Source organism: Phoenix dactylifera, unplaced genomic scaffold (genome assembly GCF_009389715.1).
Source record: "Phoenix dactylifera cultivar Barhee BC4 unplaced genomic scaffold, palm_55x_up_171113_PBpolish2nd_filt_p 000076F, whole genome shotgun sequence".
Taxonomy (NCBI): domain Eukaryota; kingdom Viridiplantae; phylum Streptophyta; class Magnoliopsida; order Arecales; family Arecaceae; genus Phoenix; species Phoenix dactylifera.
The window spans coordinates 252718-273217 of NW_024067675.1; the positions used below are offsets into that span (position 1 = coordinate 252718).

Below are 20500 nucleotides of genomic sequence, written 5' to 3' on the forward strand. Positions count from 1 at the left end.
TTAATTTATTAAATCAGTCATATATCCAGATTTTTTTTTCTATTTGACCCTTCAAATTCATCATTTACGATTAATAAAATGACCGACCGTGCCATAGGAAAGCTTACTAGGTATATGCAAGATTTACCTCGAAGTAGAATTTCGGGGTCTCACATGAGATACAAGCATTATGTATCATAATTATTGGAATTATTAGAACAAAAAAATGGATATGACTATATAGTTTTAATCTCACTAGCCCACAACTCAAAAATCATCATGATTTTAAGCAGATGGATATGCTCTGGTTCAAACCTATTCAGGAATGTTTAGGTGACATGTATGTGAAAAGTCAAAAGTGTATAACCAACCTTGAGATGCATGATCTCTGTGTCGACACTGGAAAGTAATGTTGGTAGTCTACGAAGTTTACATAGACTAGCTGAAGCAAAATGCAGGATACAAGACCTTAGGTAAGACATTAAATGTGTACCAAGTGCTAAGATAAACTTGCTATCTGCGTTGAGACCAAAAGGAAAAACTCACTGTCTGGGAAAAGCTGGTGGTGTTTGGCAGCATTAACAGCTGAAGGTTACTATTAAATATCACATAGTAGAAAAAGTTTCAGTGGACATGATCCTCATACATGCAACTAAATCTTAAATGTATCAGATATGGCTGTCCACAATAACAGCGATGAAGGGACAGCTGATATCCACAAGGACTACACAAGCCTGAAGCACAGTTTGCTTTAGTGAATCTCAGGTGGCAACCAAAATAATCAGGTAATTGATATCTTTAATGAACAGATTCATTTGCTGGGTCCTGCACAAAACAGACAAGGAACCTGAATTCGATTATCCTGATTAGTACATTGACATTGAATTGGATCTTGTGACAGTTGGAAAATAGAATGGATAAATTTAAATAACATATTAACTCTACAATCTATCGTCAAGTTTTGCGGCAAAAAAATTCCCATGATAGTCAGCTTTCAGACGACATTTGCCATAAGCATCAATCAACCAAAATATTCCACTTAAAGAAAATTGTTTTCATAGGCGTCTTTCAAGTGAAAATTTTCAGAAAAAGTAGACTAACTTGATGCCAGTTTCTAGTACCGCAATTTTTGCAAGCAGGGGAGAATGAAGTTTACCACATCTAAGATCCCTATCAAAGAGGCAAGGGCAGGAGCATGTTGCACAAGGAGATTATTTTAGGACTGGAAATGACATGAAAAGGAGGGCAAAAATGTAAAGTTGGTGAGAAAGGCTAAAGATCACTCCTGAAGAAAGGTATGCATAAAGAAGGACATTCTTCAGGTATAGTTCATATGATGGCAACTACCAACTGCGAGTACAACAGTGTCTCCTTAGATCATCTCAAAAAACTACTGGGAAAGATTTCTATAATATAGCGTATGTTCCTGAAGATAATTTTCTTGGTAGCTAGAGTAAAATTCTCCTCATAATCAAAGAAAACAAAAGTAGAAGTCTCACATTCAAATCCATGCTCCTTGATAAAGTCAAAAGCCACTGATCATGCAGTATTCAGTTTAACATGTCATATAAACTATTTCTAAAAATTAAAGATCTGGTGCTGGTAAGGAAATCTATTTTTGCATGCATGATCCCAGATCTCTTGCTAAACATGGCAACCTAATAAAGGAGTAAAAATGTCAGTTTTTAGAGACAATCATCCAAAAGAAGTGTCTGTAAATCTAGAAGGTGCAAGACCAGGGAACAAAGGTGAAGCAACAAAAAAGATTAAAAAAAAGGAAGGAAGAAGAAGAAGACCCAAATAGTAAATAAGATTTTAGATGAGGTTACAACTAAAATGTGCTATTTTCTGATAATAATTTCAGCATTTTCACCTTCCATCAAGAGTTTGTGGTTAACAAGAACATTGCATAGTGGATAAGGCCTACTTGAAGTAGTCTTGTGCATGAAGACCACATTGTAGATATAAGCATATCGGCAAATTGAAGGGTCAAAACATGTTGAGGGATGTTATCAACATCAAAGGCTGAATGTAGAGGATCATCTAACAGTGTTGAGAGAAGAGAGAGAGAGAGAGAGAGAGAGAGAGAGAGAGAGAGAGAGAGAGCAATGGTGATGAAATGTCACTGTATGAACCCAAAGCATCTTGCTAGGGTATGGGAGAGAAGATCAGAGAGGCCAGGAAAGGAGCAGTAACATGGGGATGACAACAGTGTGTATTGGGAAAATGAAAGCTATGACAGCAAATAACACCACGAATTTATCTCTTCTTTTAATTCCTAAATACAGTAAAATGTGCAGCAATGGTTATGAACTTAATGCAGATTTTATTCGGCCATAAATATATCCAAATTTCACATGGCTATCAAAAAATAAATAAATTCAAGAAATAGACTTAACAAATTACTGCAGCAATACGTTATCAATCAACAAGCTCTCTCTAATATATATATTTTTCCTGTAGTTGAAATTTTCATTCTCCTCATAATTTGCTAAAAAAAGTTCCAAGCTTTTCTCTGTTAATAACATAAAGATGCAAGGAAACATTCTCAAAGAAACTCAATGATCAGCACATAGGCACAGGTCAGTAGTTCCTAAGAAAGAGAGAGGTTGGAAGGAGAACTGATACAAATAATTAGAATGGACATCATCTTTTGTAGAAGTATAGTACTCACTTTTATAAGGAGGATGATGAATAATCAGCCAAATGCAGCAGCCAATCTTTAAAGTAGGTCATGGCATCAGCCTCCGCATGAGAGAGGGCACCTAGAGGGGTGATTGTAATCTGGGAACATTACCAAGAATTTCCCATAATTAGTTGCTAATTTCAAATAAAACTATTAAAAAATAATAAACAGAGGGTGAACTAACATATCCTTCTTGAAGGGCTTTATGGTCTGTGTCCTCTGCTTCGTCCTCTTCCATCTTTCTCTTTGAAAGCTGTTCAAAATGCAACAAAGTAAAACAGATGTTCATTCAGATTTTCTGTTAACAGGATAGCACTTTCACGCTGATAAGTTTTGCTAAGCAAATAAGAAAACATAAGCATGTCTATCTGTGTGCATGTGTGCATTGAACGAATATATATAAACATGGATGTATATATTATATAGAAGGGGAACCAGGGGTTTAAGCAAAATAATGGATAAGTTTCATTTAAGACGTGATGCCAGGTGAGTTTCATAGTGCAACACAATTTAAAAAAACACCCATTCAATAAGAAGCAGGATCTGAGGATAATCCGATATGCAAGACCATGTCCAGTGGTGATACAAAGAAAAGGCCAATGAATATACAGCAACACAACCAAATATTTTGCCATGCAATAGATAGCATCATCTAGTAAAACATAAACTCAACTTTGGGTAAGTATGCCTTTCCATTCATAACAAAGAAAATTTTATGTCTCACCTACTAGAGTTGTCACAAGAACTTAGAGTTGTCATTTGGTAACATGTCCACATCCACTTATTCAAAACCTGTTTTGATGCCTGCATCCATGTTATATGACAACACTTCCTTCCAATTATAAATGCTAGTAGAAATTGAAATTTCTTGCTATGAAGACATAGTTGCTAGAAAAAGTTTTCCACATTAAGACACAACAATTATAAGAATCAAATCTAAAACCTCCTAGGGTTTTTTGCATAAATACCCTTCTAAAATTCGAATTTGCGTGAATATCCTCTTTAAATTTATATTTATTTCTGTACCCTCATAAAATACTGTTTTTGCACAAATGCCCCTAATATAACAGTTCTTCTAATACCGTTAATAAAAATCATATTTATTTTAATTAAAAATTAAAGAAAATTTTGAAATTACTTTTTTGTCCCCCATCGTGACCGCCTTATAAATTTTTTTTTTTTTTTGTACATCTACCTATTAAGAGTATTTTAGTCATTTCAATTTGAAACTATTAATTTTTTAACGGCATTAGATGACATAGGTACATATGCAAAAATAAAGAGAAAAAAAGGATAAAATAGCAAAACAAGTGTTTTACGAAGGTATACATGTAAATATCAATTTTGGAAGGGTATTCATGCAAAATTTGATATTTAGGAGGGTATTCATGCAAAAAACTTCCTATGGAATTAAAAAAATTCCTTCAAATGGTAAAAGTGATGGGAGGGGTCAGAGGAGAAGAGACAAAAATGAGAGCACAAGACTTCAAGATCTCATGCAAAGAAGAAATGAGAGAATAAAGTGAGAGAGAGAGAGAGAGAGAGAGAGAGAGAGATCAAAACAAGAAGGATTTATCATGGTTTACATTTACAACCATCTGGTTCCGGGAAAATGTAATAAGCCAAAAATTGAAGGGTCCAAAACAACAATTTTGTTCTAGTGTAGGTACATATAGCAATGAATAATGGAGATATATACAATAAAACTGATTTATTCTCACCGAAGAGGGAGTTAAGGTCGGGCAGATTGTTAAGATGTAATTTATTTGGCCCATTAATGTATTGCTACTATGTTTGTTTGTTGTAACTTGATTTTTCCAATATCTTACTGAAAAACTTGTTTTCAAGCTATTAGCTCCTTATGTGGCAAAGGTAGAAACATGACTACTTAGTGAAATTCAATATTAGACACATTATATTTAAGTGACCTATCTTAGACCAAGGCTTTGACGTGCCAACCCTTGCTGATTGGCACATATTGTGTCTGTCTGACCAGTAAAGTCACCGCATCAGAACAGCATAGCACCCATCAAATCCTTTTAAAATAATTAAATAAAACGGATTTTTTAAGTTACTTTTAATTATTTTGGTATGCCTTGTGCCATTGGTACTCAAGTCATTGCCATAGACTTTCAAGTTATAAGATGACAAGTGTTTCACTCGAGTAAAAAACCTAAAGCTGATCTAACTCCTTGGTGGCTGCACTTCATTAACGGAGGTTGCACATCTTCTGTTGCATTTTTCATCTCTCATACTTTTCTCTATAATCTGCTTCTCCTCTATGTTTCTTTCTTTGTCATCATCTCTTGATTTGGGTAGATTTTGCTCAAGACTCGTCTCACCCATTGTTGTTTCTAATTCTCTCTTGCAAACAGTGATGATGCTCCCCAAAGCAAAAAAATCCCCTCTTACTCCTGCAGCAAGCATCCTTTCATGTCCTTCCATCTTCTTACTAGTAAACACCATCCTTTCTAAACATGCTTATATTATTTTATTGATAACTCATACTTTAATCTAACCATATTTGCACCTTACTAATAGCTCCCCTTACCCCACCTTAGTTCCATGAAGCATTATAAACAAGGATTGCCAAACTGGCTGGTTTGACACGTATCGAACTGGACCGGTTGGTTACCAGCATGGTTCAGCTCATATTTTCAAGACTATTCAGTGGTACAACCCCTTGAATACTATTCATTAGCTCAGCCCTGAACCCGAATATTCGGCCAGTTTATTTTCATGATGGTTTGAGTCTTCAAGCGATTTAATTCGCCCCCCTACCCATCCACAATGCTCGCTATGGTTTAGAGTGCGCTCTCCCTTGCCCGCTGCTCATGACCCCCTCCGCCATTCAAGGGTTTCGACCCTCTCACTGATAAGCCCTTCCTCCCTCCCTCTCCCGCACTCTCTCTTTCTCTCTCACACTTAGGGTTAGGGGTTGAGGGCCCCTCTCCCTTCCTCCCTCCCTCCCTCTCTCTCTCTCTCTCACTTAGGGTTAGGGCTAGGGTTTAGAGAGCCCCTCTTCCTTTCTCCCTCTCTCTTTCTCTTCCTTTTTCTCTTCCTCTCTCCTTTTCTCCCTCTCTCTCCCCCTCTCCTTGTTTTCAATACGCCCTGAAATGACACAATACAGACTCGTACCATGCCGAACCAGTTGCTAGCCAGTACACCCTCTAGTACCGGTTTAGCTCACCTTGTTTATAAATTTTTCATTTTAGCTTTCCCTTTTCAGTTAGCAGCGCCCATGTCATTATAACCATACTTAGTTTTGTCCTCTAGCAAAGGTTATCGCACTTCTTTTGTACGGCATTTTGAGCTAACACAAATTTGCTTTAGTATATTACAATGGTAGACTATTTCAAATTACATCTGTGCTATGCAGCAGGACTTGGCTTGTTGATCAACTTCTCTTTTGCTGAAATCTCCTTAAGTTGTAACTTGATTTTAATTATTTAAGATTGATTAACACTGCATATATTGCTGACATTTGTCAGTTCAGATTACCAGTAACTTGACTAGATGTTTTCCAAGTTTATTTTCATGTGTATGCAGCTCTAATAGTAGAAAATCACTAATAACCCCTCATGTTACAAGTTTGAATTTTGGAAAGTTACCATCCAAGAAACCTCTATGTGCACTACATCATATATTCAAAGGAAACCATCATGTTTTAGGCAAACAAAAATTCACTGGAAAATTTAATTACCAAATTAGCCAATTTGTAGAAAAAGATCAATGAAAGAAATATTTTTTCACCACTGTTCCTGTTTCACAAAATTTTGTTTTCTTACACAGGTCATCTGGAGACAAGTTAGAACACACCTGGTCCAAGCTCACTACACAAATATCATGTAAAACTTAATCTGGATCAGAATTATTCTGTAAAACGACAAGTATTCTTAATTTTTGAGAAGTAACCAGGGATCTGCAAGTTGATTAGTTGCAAGCTTGACAAATTGGATTCTGATTTAATACTGCAGCAGTGCAGCTGCTGTTGATGCTTTTATTTAACATGGAGGAATGTTAGGCCTTGAAAAAAGGTAGTAAGCTTTGTTGACAATTTCTCAATTTATCTTGCCAACAGGTGGTCCGGAGCAGTTGCAGATGTGGCATAAAGACAATTTTTCACTCACTTTAGACACTAGCAAATAATTGGGATATATACGTTAAAACTATCAGTTCCATAAAGTACAGTTGTTGAAAGAACATAAATGCAATCAGCAATCAATCCAAAGGTAAAATCTAGTTATAAAGATTTTAAGCAAACTACAACAAATGGGTAAACATTCTATTGCAAGAATTAACAAAGAGGAGATAAGTACTTATCATGCCTTCCACATGCATAATGAAAAGTTATGCAAATTTAATATTTACTTCAAAAGAAAGCAAATTTACCACTCTCTTGAACAAAAGATGATTTTCTACTGGAACCGAGGCATTCTTTTCAGAGATTGGTGTCATGTCAACATCAATATTTGCTGTTTGATAGCTTTCCATGCTTGGTGTGTTTTCATTTGTCTGCTCCCACCCAATCCGGACCATGGCCTTCCCCTGTTTTGTGATCTTAAATCCCTAATGGGAAGGCAAGAAAAGCAAGAAAGAGACAGGAATAAGATGTTTACATCATTTCTCGAAAGTAATCATCAAATGTTTCATCATTACCAAATCAAAGCAAATTGCAATGAAAAAATAAACAACTATATTTAATTGATTGTTCAATAACCAGTTGCAGAAATATCAATGTTGCATAATTTAAATGACATACATGTAGAACTACAGGTAGAGACCTATACTCCATGTTGTAGCATTATAGCTAAAGATATAAATAGCCATGTCAGAGGAACACTTCTATTTGCCTTGGATTGGTTTCAAAAATGACGCTAGGGAAATGGATGAAGGTAGTTGTGTAAAATCATAACGATGCAAAGGTGCCACCAGAGGGTTGTGTAATGGATGCATGCTGAGACAAATAAAAGGAAAATTAAAGAAGGAAACAAGCTGACTGTATAAATTCTGACAAATGTTTTTTTTAATAAAAAAAAAGAAAGAAAAAGCTCTGCAGTCCTTTTTTGGCTTTTGGTCAGCAGGAAACTCAGACATGGATCACATTTCAGATATCAAGATGCAGTTCAGGTCAAAAATTGCTCATCTATGAAGAGCGGAACATTAATTCCTAAGATATAAGGATTATTAAAAATTCAAATAGACTAAGCATGTTATGCCCTTTCAAAGGTTTGGTTGCAGAATTTACCTTGTGATGTGCAACATCTGTTGGCACGTCTATATTCAAAAATGAACCTTCAGGGTATGTCTTATTTCTGAGGTCAGTCAACACAGCATTTATGACAGGCAAGCAAACCTCTGCAGCAAGTTTGAGGTCATTGACAGTGCTCTTACTGCCCATCCTGAAAATTTATTCTCCCAGTGATACAACAAGAAGCACAAAGCTAATTCGTAACCACCCTATCTCTTGCTCACAGTAATGAATACAAGCTATGTCATGAAATCTGCAGAGTAATAAAGCCATAACTAGATATAAAGTTTAAAATGATTCATGTCCAATTCGACCTAGCCAATCACAAGCACAGTTATCTTCTATAATTCCACATCATATGTAATTAATGCTTTACATGATCAATTCAGAATCAGATTTATGGAGACTTCTTTGCAATCTGCTGGGTCCACAACCAATATGAAAAGCAAGCCATTCCAAAACTATGCAACAGGAGCTTTTAAGTGACACATAGCACAACAAAAGAAATGTATCCTGAACAATTTCAAATTTTCATCATCATCCAAGCTTTCACCATAAAACATGGGATGGCTGCAAAGAACAACTCAAAGTAGAGAAGGCTCCGTTGGAGGAATATGGAGATGTCACGACCAACTGCCAACCTAACGTCAACCCTCTAAAATAGGTACTGAAATCTTGGCCAAGAAAAAGTTTCGGCAAGACAGAGGCCTACTGTAAATCCTATGAAACTAGGGGTTCTCCCTTATAGGTTGCACTTTAAACTCAAGCAAGAAGGGAGGATCTTGTATGATTCCCTTAGACTTGCCAAGAGTCTAAACGAAGTCATTTGATGATGACATCTGATATAAGGAGCTGAGTTCATCTCAAATGCACAAATAAGCCAAAGAGCCAAATAAAATGCAGTCCTATTAATCAATTTCACAAATTTAAAGCATAATGTCTTAAGAAAGTGCATTTCACTATAGTTAAGCAGGATACACTGATTCATTCTGATAACCTCAAATTGGAATATCCTTCTCAGTCATGAGTACCAACCTAGCATAGGAAACTATAAATTTTTTTGTTTGCGAGAGTGGTGCCATAACTTTGCTGAACAAAAAACTTTTAATTTAGAACAGCCAAATTATATGGATCTTTTCATCCATTTCTACGCAAGTGTAAAATCAAAGCATCACCCTAACCCTTTTCCTCTTGAGGTTTATGGGGCAATCTAAACAGTACAGCCAACGCATCCACAAGTTTCTGTCATGAGTTCTAAAAAGTGAAGTTTTTATTTCCAATTTAGTGATGGAAGGATAACTTATAAAGCCAAGTTTCTTCAATAGTCGTATACTTGTGCATCAAATAAGTAGCAACAGTGTGATGCTAACACCCTGGTGACATGTAGATATCCAGGAAATATGCAAAGACTGACTATAAACTAGTCAACTAGTAACAGTGATTAACTTTTGTTATGGTACTATCCATTCACACAACACCAAAGGAAAACCACGCTACCAAAGAGGTCATGGTTCCAACATTCCTTAGACAAAATTATGCCACCAACATACATGGACAGTTTCCAGTCATATGACTTGACATGATATATTTTATAAGCTGCATTTGATAGTATAATTTTGCTCAAATGATTGAATTCCGCAAGCAAATAAAATTGAAGATGATGCTGATAAACTCATATCAGGATATATCAAACAAATGCAATATCCTAACAGAATTCTTTTTCTTTGAATATGAAACTACAAGAAAAGTTATGAAGATTTCAACAAAGGCAGAAACATCTTAGACTCACCAATTATGTGATATAGCTAAAGCAGGGACACCATATAAGAAAGCCTCCCGAGCACCAGCTACTGTCCCAGAGTAAACTCTAGAGTAATAAATGAGAAATGCTCATGAGAGTGCAAGAAATATTTTGAATATGAAGTTTGAATTTACACGACTATGTTGTTTTAACTTTTGACTACCAACCAACAACACAACATTCAACAAGAATTTGTAATCAAGCTGAAAGATTAATGGATAAATATGTCAATATCAATAATGCAATACCATATTATCAAATATCCAGACAAATGGGAACTTCAATTTGGTGAATCAATGGAATTATTGTAAAAGAACAACTTTAGACAGTGAGGACCAAACAAAGAGGTTCCAGTCTGGCCTTCCCAAGCCAATCCAGAATTATTAAGCAATTTATAATAGCATATCTCACATTGATAAAGCGTATATCTTTATAATTTGCCAGAGAATATGGTGCATAATTTATTTATAAGTATTGGTGCAAATACAGGAGGGAGACATCAGGCATAAACTCTTAGAGACAGAGATCCCTTTATCCTACAGATGTGAAAAATACTTAAGAGTGTGGAAGAAGGATGCCAAAAGGAAGAAAGTAATAAGAACAAAAAAAAATGTTAAAATAAAATCAGCACAGAGAAAAGCAAGGATTGAGCAAAACTCCATTCATCACCCTGAACTGCTCAGCTCCTGATTTGGGAGTTCCAGTTTTGCATCAACAGATAAGATTTTTTGCAACCAAAAGTCTTTTTGTTTCATTCCAATCATGTAACCTAGCAAATGCCTTCCATGGTAGCTCGTCTGTCTGGTCATTTCTAACCTTCTTCAACCATCAAACAAACATCAGAAGCTCTTGCTGGTGAAACAGGGACCAGTTGTAGAATATGGCCATTATTAAGCCGGAGAGCCAAGGAAAAGGGATGGCAAGTTAGGAAAGGGATCATATCTCTCATCCTTTATATGGAAACAGCAACTACTATGCAAGCACCACCTTTCATTTTACAAGCAAGGACAAGTCAAATGTGGTCATAGTAGATCATCAACAAAAAAGTAAAAATCCTAAAAGGAATCGAGAGATTCCAAATTTTCATCAGAGATCGGCTACCACGTAAACCTGCATTCTTACAAGATAAATGTTGTATATCATAGATTGAAGGAGATTCATCATCTCTAACAAATAAGCCCGCAAATGGGTCGGGTTGACCCGTGACCCGACCCGTTTTGGAGGACCCGTGTGACCGGTCGGGTCCTAAAATTAGATTTGTTCCATTATTCGGATTGGATCTGGGTTTACTGAATTCATACCCGACCCAAACCATTTAAAATTTAGGTAATTTTGGATTTTCAATCCTACGACCCGCCCCGACCCGACCCGACCCGAATATGTAATTTTGGGTTTACCCTCTAAATCACACCAACCCTATCAACAACACCAAATCTACTTTTGTGCCATGTCCCGTATTAGTGGCGTAGGACCACCATTCAGCACTGGGTCATTGGTGACTAGAAAAATCCCATGTATTGTCTGAAAAAAAGAAATCTCAAAGAAAATAGTCACACCAGTACAGGGTAATAGTCCAAAGCAAGGTTCGCCGTACCGGTACCGAACCCCGTACCGGTGCCGCACTAGTATAGGCGTACCAAGTGTCGGTACGGTACCGTACGCTCAGTACCGACCGTACCGACATTGGTGTACCGATACCGGTACCCATCGGTACGGGTACGGTACGCTCGGTACCGACTGGTACCGACCGGTACAGCGAACCTTGGTCCAAAGCACAGACCCCTAACCATGGCACCCAAAAAAAGAAAAGGGAAAAAAAGAGAGAAGGTCCCATGTGATAGATGTGGCATCCAAATGTGGTGTAAAGGACAGTGACGGACGACACCAATCTTATCACAACACCTGGCAAATAACTTTCTTAGGCATCAAAATGTTGGACACCAGAGAACTTAGCATTCAGTAACCCTTGCACATGGCGCCACATTGGACTTCAGACTAAAGCTCACATGTTATTTGTACCAAACAAAAGAAAAGTGTACAACTTTGTTTTAGGGTTAAATCATGAATTGTCTTTGCAGTGTTGAACGGATCTCACATCAGTTCTCAATTTGGAGGGCAATTCATGGGCTTGCATATTATTGACTGTCACATTCTACAATCACCTTCTAAGTGATTGAAAGTATAAGATATCTATCTACCAAAAAAAATAGAGGTATTGTGTAGGGGAAGAGGGAAGTCATGGATGGGTTGATCATTACAAATAATAAGAAATTTTTTGCCAAGACCTGAACCCGACCCAGACCCGAACTGGATCTGAATTTTTTGGGTTGGGTCCGGGTTATACATGGACCCAACCCGATCCGAATGACCCGTTGGGTCAAAATTGTAGCCGTGGACCTGAACCGACCCGACCCGATCTTCTATTGGATTGGGTCCAGGTTCAAAATTAGGATCCAAACAAGGAATCGGGTTGGATCGGGGTCACTCATGATCCAGTCCGACCCGACCCATTTGCACCCCTACTATCAAATCTTTCAACTTTTATGTTCCTTCTCATGCCACAAAAAAGGAATCAAGTATCACTTCTTATGTTCATGTTTGCCAATGATGATGATATCACATGGTACCATACCATGCCAATGTTTTACATGAATAGTCCGGAAAGAGACACAATCAAAGAAAACTAAACCATCTGCAATCTTTTTTTAAGAAAAAAAAGGCTTATCTTCCATTACTTTCCAGAAAGACATCAAAGCAATTCAGATATTGGCCACTTCCAGTTAAAAAAAGGGACACCATCACAAGATCTGGGAAGGGTCAGATGTACACAACCTTAGCCCTGCATGCAAAGAGGCTATTTCTGTATTTCAAGCCCATGGCCTCTAAGTCACAATAGAGCAACCTTATTGTTGCACCACGGCTCACCCTCTGGCAAGAATTGTTGTTTCAGTACCAAAACCCGTATAGATTGCCTGACAGCATGGTTCGGTACGGTACCATGCCATCCCATACAGGGCCCGTACTGACACAATAGAGCCGAAGGAGGGCGAGGAAGAGGAAGAAGGGAAGAGAGGAAAAGAGAGGAGGAAGGGAGGGGTATGGCCGGAGGCCAAGGAGGGCTGGGGAGAGAGGAAGAGAGAGAGGGAAAGGGAAGGGGATGGCCGGAGGAGGGCCATGGAGTGCCCAGGAGGGGTGCTTGCCGATTTCACTTATAATTTTCAAAATAAAAAAGGTCTCCCCTCGGGGCCTTTGAACAAAGGAACCGAGGGTAGAGCCCTTCCTCTGCCCCTCCTCCAGCCATCCCCCTTCCTCTCCCTCTCCCTCCCTATCTCCCTCGTTTCCTCTCTCTCCTTCTCCCTCTCCCCCACCCTTGCTGATTTCTCGGATCGAGGGTCAGAATTGTACCAGTCCACCCCCGGTACAGCTCGATATGCCCTGAATAGATAGTTCGGTGTGGTACGGTGAACCTTACTCTCTAGCAACTTCTAGATACTTTCTTAGAAAAATAGACATGTTTGAGCGGCATCATATTTTTAGCCAATTACTTAATTCTAAGAATGCTCCTTAATAGTTACAAGACTTTTACACAATTAACATTAAAAATAGCTTAAGCAATCAGTTCTATAGCACTATTTACTAGTTTAGAGTAGTCAATAACAAAGTATCTTCCTAGAAATTTGTTGGTCTCTTGGCTTCTTGACTCAAAATGTAGCTTCAAGTGAAACTACTCCAATTTCATCAAGATAATGTAGTTCCAAAGAAACATTGTTCAGTTATTGACACGAGTAATTAAGACCAACATATTGAACTAGTGTCATTCTTAACAACAACTAATACAACCTATGCTAAAAGCTCACCTTTCTTTCACGAATCATTTTATATCTTCTTTAAATAAAATTGCTTTTCAATTACAACATGAAAAATGCCCAAAAGGCCAAAATCATCTGAAATATAGCAGAACTACCAAAAATACTTTATCCAATGGCTAGGATAAATATCCCCAGAAATTAAAATTCTGATCCTTGTAGTCCATAGCGGTCATCCAAATATTTATGTAGCAACAATGGCATTACAGTTAGGCATCGTATGGTTAAAACACTAGAATGGTTGCCTGTTCTCTTATGCCAAATCCGCACTAAAGCATTAGCCTGCAGCTAGATATGCATTTTGTCAGTTTTTTATAAGAAAATGCTGTGGTTTTGAAAAGACTATGAAATCCATATACGATCAACTAGTAAGTATAAGACCAACATTCTGCTCAATTTATCAAACAGGATCCCTCTTCCACGTACAACAAAAGTATCAGAATGATTTAGCTTCTAAGTAAAGTTCATGTCAAATAGAGTAGCATATGATTAAAGAAAGCATGAATGACTTGTTACTAACACATGATATCCACAATTGCAACCAATGTTGATGCCGCTGATTACCTGCATCATGTAGCAGTAAATTAATGATTTATCAAGTCATTTAAACATTCCAATGCAAATTGTTTGGAGAGATGTGTTCTTAAATATAATTCATATTAGCTAAGAATAAGAAAGTGGCAAGACTAACTGAGAATGTCAAGAAAATTCTACAAGGATAATCATATCAAAATATGTTGTAATCTAAAATTTTTCAGGCAGCTCAAGGATGATAGTACAAATTTCTCATAAACATGCCTATATATCAGTCTAGAGCTTACCAAATCAGGAATTATACCATCAAAGAGCTTTCCAGAAATACCCAAAGAAGCAGAATCTGCAGGAGTTCCTGTAAATTACAGAAAAAAAACTAATAATGAAGTTGTTTTTGATATGTTTTATTAGACTGCAGAATATGGTGAGTGCCAGGTAAAAGATTGGTTGAAAAAAAAAGGTGCATGGTCGATGTTTGGTTGGAAGCTTGCTAAATAAGAACATATTTCCTGATCTCTAATTGGGAACAAGGGTGATGGTATGACCGAAAACAGGTAACTTTTGCAAATAAAATGAGAAAACCTATGAAAATAGAAAAGGACCAAACCAAATTATTGAAGACAGGTAACATAAGCAGCATTTCTAACCTAAGAATGATTTCTTTATTTGAAGTCTGCATCCAGCCGAGGGTCTCAGCAAGCTAAGCTAGCACAAATGCCTCAAGACATGGGTCAGTGAAAGCATATCCATGCTCCAACCAAGTCTTGGACCAAGCTCAGCTGATTAGTCTGAGTGAACCTAAGGTGTGCATGGCAGTTCAAACTACACTATACAAATTAGCCAGTGAGTTAAATATAATAACCAAGCCATCTATTTGACTTTCTTCATAACTACATGTATATCATGTAAATGTCCAAGACTTTTATGCTCTCAGCTTCTTGATGATATTGAACCATGGGTCAATAATGTTGTAAATACCTTAGTTCGATGGTCATATTTGGAATGATCAGGAACTAATACAAAATTTCAAATTCCTCAGATCCACTTCAAGTAAATGACCAAAAAGAATGCTTTTGACATACCAGGTTACAAAATTATGTACAGGGCAGGTAAGTAGAAATTAATTCAACTTCTGTAATATACTGAAGATTCCTTAGCAATCATTTCTAGATATCTAGAAAGACTAGATTGGTGTTGCTGTGTTTTCACTCCACACTTAAGAACAACAGCAGTAGTGCTTCTATCTGCTATACTGAAAAAAACTCATGTTTGTGCATATATTATACTACTGAACTGCATTTGCTTCAACATTTCACAAGTTGCCTCAAATACATATGAACAAGGTCCGTCGTACCGGTACCGGTCGGCATACCGGTGGCGGCCCGGACCGGTACGAAACCGGTCCCGAACCAGTGGCGTACCGGTCCGAATCGGTCCCGTACCGGTTCTTCAACAATAAACTACCGCTACCGGATTCCACGCTGATCCGGTACAGGTCCCAGGCCGGACCGGTACGTACCGGCCCGTACCGGTATTTCAGACCATGCATATGAACAAAGAGAGATTAAGATGGACAGCTTACTTACAGTTAATATGTGGATCATATAGAGTCCCCTTCATGTAGAATCATTGAATGCAATACCTTGTTGGCTGAAATGGATAAATATATTTTGATACATCCCATTTTCTTATGACACTTTTCAAAGGACTAGGAGACTCTTTCCTTTCTACTATCTTGAAAAAAAAATGATTATATTTACATGAATTTTGAGCCCATTTCATTTGGAGGTATCATGGGTTCAATTATTTTCAAGTTTCCAGGTTTGAAGCTTCTAGCATTTCTAATATTATACCTGGTTGAACCGTAGACAGAATGCACAAGGATAGTGAAATCACTGAAGCGGCATTTAAAATGTCCCAACTATTTATTCAGAGGCTATCCTATGGTGGTTTCTAATCATGTTTCTCTTTTTGTTTCTGATGCAGAGAGCACATTCAGGTCCTCCAATTGAGGATGACAAAAGTCCTTAATTTTCTCCTGAGGGCATGCTTGGCAGGGCTTTAAGAAAAGTGTTTTTATGACTTTTAAATTAAAAAAGCAGTTTCTGAAAAAACAGGTCTCTGACAACATTATCAAGTTAACATTATTACAGAAAGAATTTCCACAAGAAGAAGAGTCAAGAAAAAAACTTTTAGGAGAAGCGAAAAAATCTATCTTTTGGCTTCTTTTCTTTTTATAAAGCAAAAGCAACACCAAACACGCCCTAAAAGATTTCAATTAAAACGTAAGGACACCCATGCCACCTCCATTCCCATTTGGTTGACAAAGGATGATCTGCTCTATAGGAGATAGTTGATTCATTAATATACAGTAACCAACCTTTCCATCCAAGCATTACAAAGCAACTCATAAGTTGCAAATGACCATGGGGAACTTCCTATGCAAGATTGCTTTAAGCTATGTGCAACTTTTCCAATGAAAGATTTTGACGGGAAAACCACTTAGATGCAACTCAAAAAGATTCACATGAAACATAAATAACTTGGCAGAATGACAAACCTGAAACTGCAAAGGCTGCAGCACCTTCAATTTCAACACGTTTGGCACTGAGAGGATGACGCCACGTGACGCTATGGCTAACACCTGACTGGTCCCTGTAAATTATTGACGAAGTAATAATGATGATACTGAAATTACCATGTCAGTCAAAAAAAAAAGTGCCTTTGGATTGCTAAAAATAAAGAAGAAATCAGTGCTAAGTGTCTAAGTAGATGAGTGATATAAGATTCAAGAACTTGATCAATCTAATTCATATCTCCTACGGATACACCAACGCCATTGTAATGAAGATGAGTACGAGTGTCTGTGAAGGCCATGAGATCATTGTGAAACGTCGACAATCTCCGATTACAAAATTGTGCAAGCCGCTCCTTGCAGCGAGGCAATATGTTATTACTAGCATTACTGTTGAAATTAGCAACAGGCATCACTGCCCCGGACTTATCGAATTGAATTTATATACTTAAAAAAAAAAAAGTTAAATGGATACAAACGCCGGGAAACAACCAACAACCATTCCTTCATTTATATGTCCGACAAAAAATCCAACCAAGATCGCATGCCATAGAGGTGATATAAAAAAAAATTCCAAGTTGCGTGTAAGGGGAATGGAAAGGATGGAAAGGAACGACGAGACTCACGAAGCGGGGGCGCAAACAAGAACACGGTAGCGATCGGTGGCGACGAGGAGGTCGACGAGGAAGCGCAGCCCGGGGGCATCGATCCCGTCATCATTGGTGATCAGCACGATCGGTTTCGAGATCGCGGCCGCCCTGGCGTCCATCGTTCGTCGGCCAAGAGATGGGGGATGGAATAGGAATCAGATGGTTTGTGAGGCTAATGACGAGGGTTCTTCTCCGAAAGGGAATAAATAGGATGAACGAATACGATGGGTTCTGATGGCACAAGTCCGTCCGCCCGATACGCGCAGAGAGAAAAAGAGGAGGATGCCGGCACGGGACACGGGAATAATACCAGTGGGATAAAATAATCTCCGCCCGTCCCGGCTGGGCGTCAAGCACAGCGAAAGAACGCCGACGTGGCAATGCAATGGCAAGAAGAACGGAAAAGACGTCCTCATACATGGAAGAGTGATCAGATAGATTTGATGGCTCGGTTGAGAGGGCGTGGACTGCGTCTTTTTCCGTAATGGTCATGGATGTCGGCATTGATTCTTGTTTTTCCAATTTTTTTCCGGTGTTCCATCCCACAGCATTGGACTTCTTTTCTTTTCTTTTTCTTTCTTTTTTTTTTAATATTTTTAACAACGGCACCCACACAAAACAACAAAATATAACGAAGAGAAAAAAGAACGGAATGATGAGCCGCAAAGAAAGAGACCCATTCAACAGTACTATTAGACTTTCAATAGATATGGATGGCTCGAAAGAGCCACACCCTCTCACTAGTTTGAATATGTCATAGAGCAGCAGCGGTTGTTTGTGTGTATTGTGAATTTGTAAAATAAATTAAATAATAAATATATGAATAAATAAATCTGACCTCAAATGAAGATTCAACTATGTTAGATCAAGGCTAGTGTTTGACACTATGTCCTTAAGACAGATTTCGCCCTCCACACAGGTGCTTTGGATCTCGTGAGCGTCTGCCTCCCAGGATACAATGATCTTCACAAACAAAAGGAGCACACCAATTTGTTTGTACGGCGAACCAAAAACTGAGTTTTTGTACTCTCTTTGAATGAACTCACTTATGCTCTCTAAGAACTCTAGAATGAGAGAACTAGATGAATTGGAAAAATTCCATTTTTAGAATGGTTGGAGGAAGGCTCTATTTATAGAGTTCATGGTGACTTTTCAGAATAGATACCAAGTGAAGAGACATGTCTTTTCTATTCAAATGAATAGACACATCCCTATGAATAGTTATATCTTTCATGCTAATAGTCATGTCTTTTAAATGAAAAGATGCATCCACACAAAGATGCAATGAAAAGATGCATCCATACAAAGATGCAATGAAAAGATGTAACTCTTTTGAAGAGACATACCTCTTCTAAAAAGCATCCTTTTCAAGTGGGTCATTTTGCAGCCTATTTTTTCATTCACCTATTATAATCTAACAATCCCCCACATGAATAGAAAATTGGCTGAATGCATGTAAATGTTAATGCAGACACTTAAGAGAGTACATTGCGAAAAGATTCTGCATCGAGATAGGTAGCTTTTGGCCTTGAACCTTCTCTAGTGAAAGGCTATCGGATTTACTGGCTAAATAGTGAACAAGATGTCTTGAACTATTCAGCTGATTAAGTAAATCGAATCAAATAGACTTCACAAAGTCTCTTTTCTAACACAGTTAGTTCTCATGATTGTGTTCATTTTGGCCCTGAACAACTCCTGGTATTCATGAGTGCTCTAGAGAATTCAGCCTTATAAAAATTCTCATAGAAGCGGCCCCTTCACACTCATATAGGTGACTCTTATTAGGAATATCCTGCTATATCCCACTTAGATTTTCAAGATATAAGAGTTCATTAAAAGCGAAGCTTACCCTTAATTATAAACGCTGCAGGCAGCACTAGTTAATCTTAGGAATAGGTTGGAGATTTTGTCTCCCTAGTGCTTATGTTAAGCCACACATAATTTGGTTGTCCCTTTGAACCTAGATCTTGGGATCTCCAGTCAACTAGGTTGGGTTGCCATTATGATGATTCTTTAATTTTAGGCTTTAATCCCATTCCCCTCGATGTGCAATTTACTTGCTCTCTAGTTAAACCTTTAGTAAGCGGATCCGCAAGATTCTCTTTAGACTTTATATAGTCTATCGATATAATTCCATTTGAGAGCAATTGTCTTATGGTATTATGTCTTCGACGGATATGTCGAGATTTACCATTATACATATTACTCTGTGCCCTTCCTATTGCTGATTGGCTATCACAATGTATACATATTGCTGGCACAGGTTTTGGCCATATTGGAATATCCTCTAGAAAATATCGAAGCCACTCTGCTTCTTCTCCTGCTTTATCTAAAGCAATGAATTCAGATTCCATTGTGGATCTTGCAATACATGTTTGCTTAGAAAATTTCCAAGACACGGCACCACCACCAAGTGTAAATACATAACCACTTGTGGATTTTGTATCTTTGGTATCAGATATCCAGTTTGCATCACTGTATCTCTCAAGTACAGCTGGATATCTTGTATAGTGCAAACCAAAGTTTAGAGTGTATCTCAAATATCTAAGCACTCTAATAATTGCCTTCCAATGATCAACTCCAGGATTACTCGTATATCTACTCAATTTGCTAACTGAGTATGCTATATCGGGTCTAGTGCAATTCATGACATACATTAGACTACCAATTATACGAGAGTATTCCACTTGAGAAATGCACTCTCCAGTATTTTTGGCTAAATGAAGATTTATGTCAACAGGTGTTCTAGCTACATTGTTATCTTCTTTGTTGAACTTTTCAAGTATTTTCTCAATGTAGTGAGATTGAGATAATATAAGTCCATCAGATGTTTTAGAAATCTTAATTCCTAATATAACATCTACAACACCTAAATCCTTCATGTCAAACTTACTGGATAGCATTCTCTTGGTAGTTTTAATGATTTCATTATTACTACCCAGAATGATCATATCATCCACATAGAGGCAAACAATGACATAGGCTTGGCTATCATTTTTGACATAAACACATTTATCACATTCATTGATTTTAAATCCATTTGTGATCATGTGTTTGTCAAATTTCTCATGCCATTGCTTAGGTGCTTGTTTTAATCCATACAGGGATTTAACAAGTTTGCACACTTTCTTTTCTTGTCCTGGAACAATGGTACCTTC

The 20500-nt window shown here is 37.6% G+C and overlaps 1 protein-coding gene across 5 annotated transcripts; it reads right to left on the bottom strand.

Moving 5' to 3' along the window:
* Positions 1 to 391: 391 nt before the first annotated feature.
* LOC103718615 (5'-nucleotidase SurE) lies at positions 392 to 17744 on the bottom strand. 5 transcript variants are annotated; one of them, XR_005507043.1, is made up of 11 exons: positions 17319 to 17744; positions 16678 to 16772; positions 14405 to 14472; positions 14104 to 14147; positions 9706 to 9783; positions 7914 to 8067; positions 7058 to 7234; positions 3390 to 3457; positions 2850 to 2918; positions 2654 to 2763; positions 392 to 826 (listed from the first exon to the last, which is right to left on the bottom strand). XR_005507043.1 is itself a non-coding variant. In XM_039116197.1 (10 exons), the coding sequence occupies exons 1-9, from the start codon at positions 17459 to 17461 to the stop codon at positions 2656 to 2658; spliced, it is 936 nt and encodes a 311-aa protein (XP_038972125.1). In that variant the 5' UTR covers positions 17462 to 17744; the 3' UTR covers positions 392 to 826; positions 2654 to 2655. The 5 variants fall into 5 exon arrangements, 2 of the variants coding, with proteins under 2 accessions (XP_038972125.1, XP_038972127.1); XR_005507041.1 differs by having other exon boundaries at positions 3390 to 3469; XR_005507042.1 differs by having other exon boundaries at positions 455 to 804; positions 3390 to 3469.
* Between the last annotated feature and the right edge of the window lie 2756 nt (positions 17745 to 20500).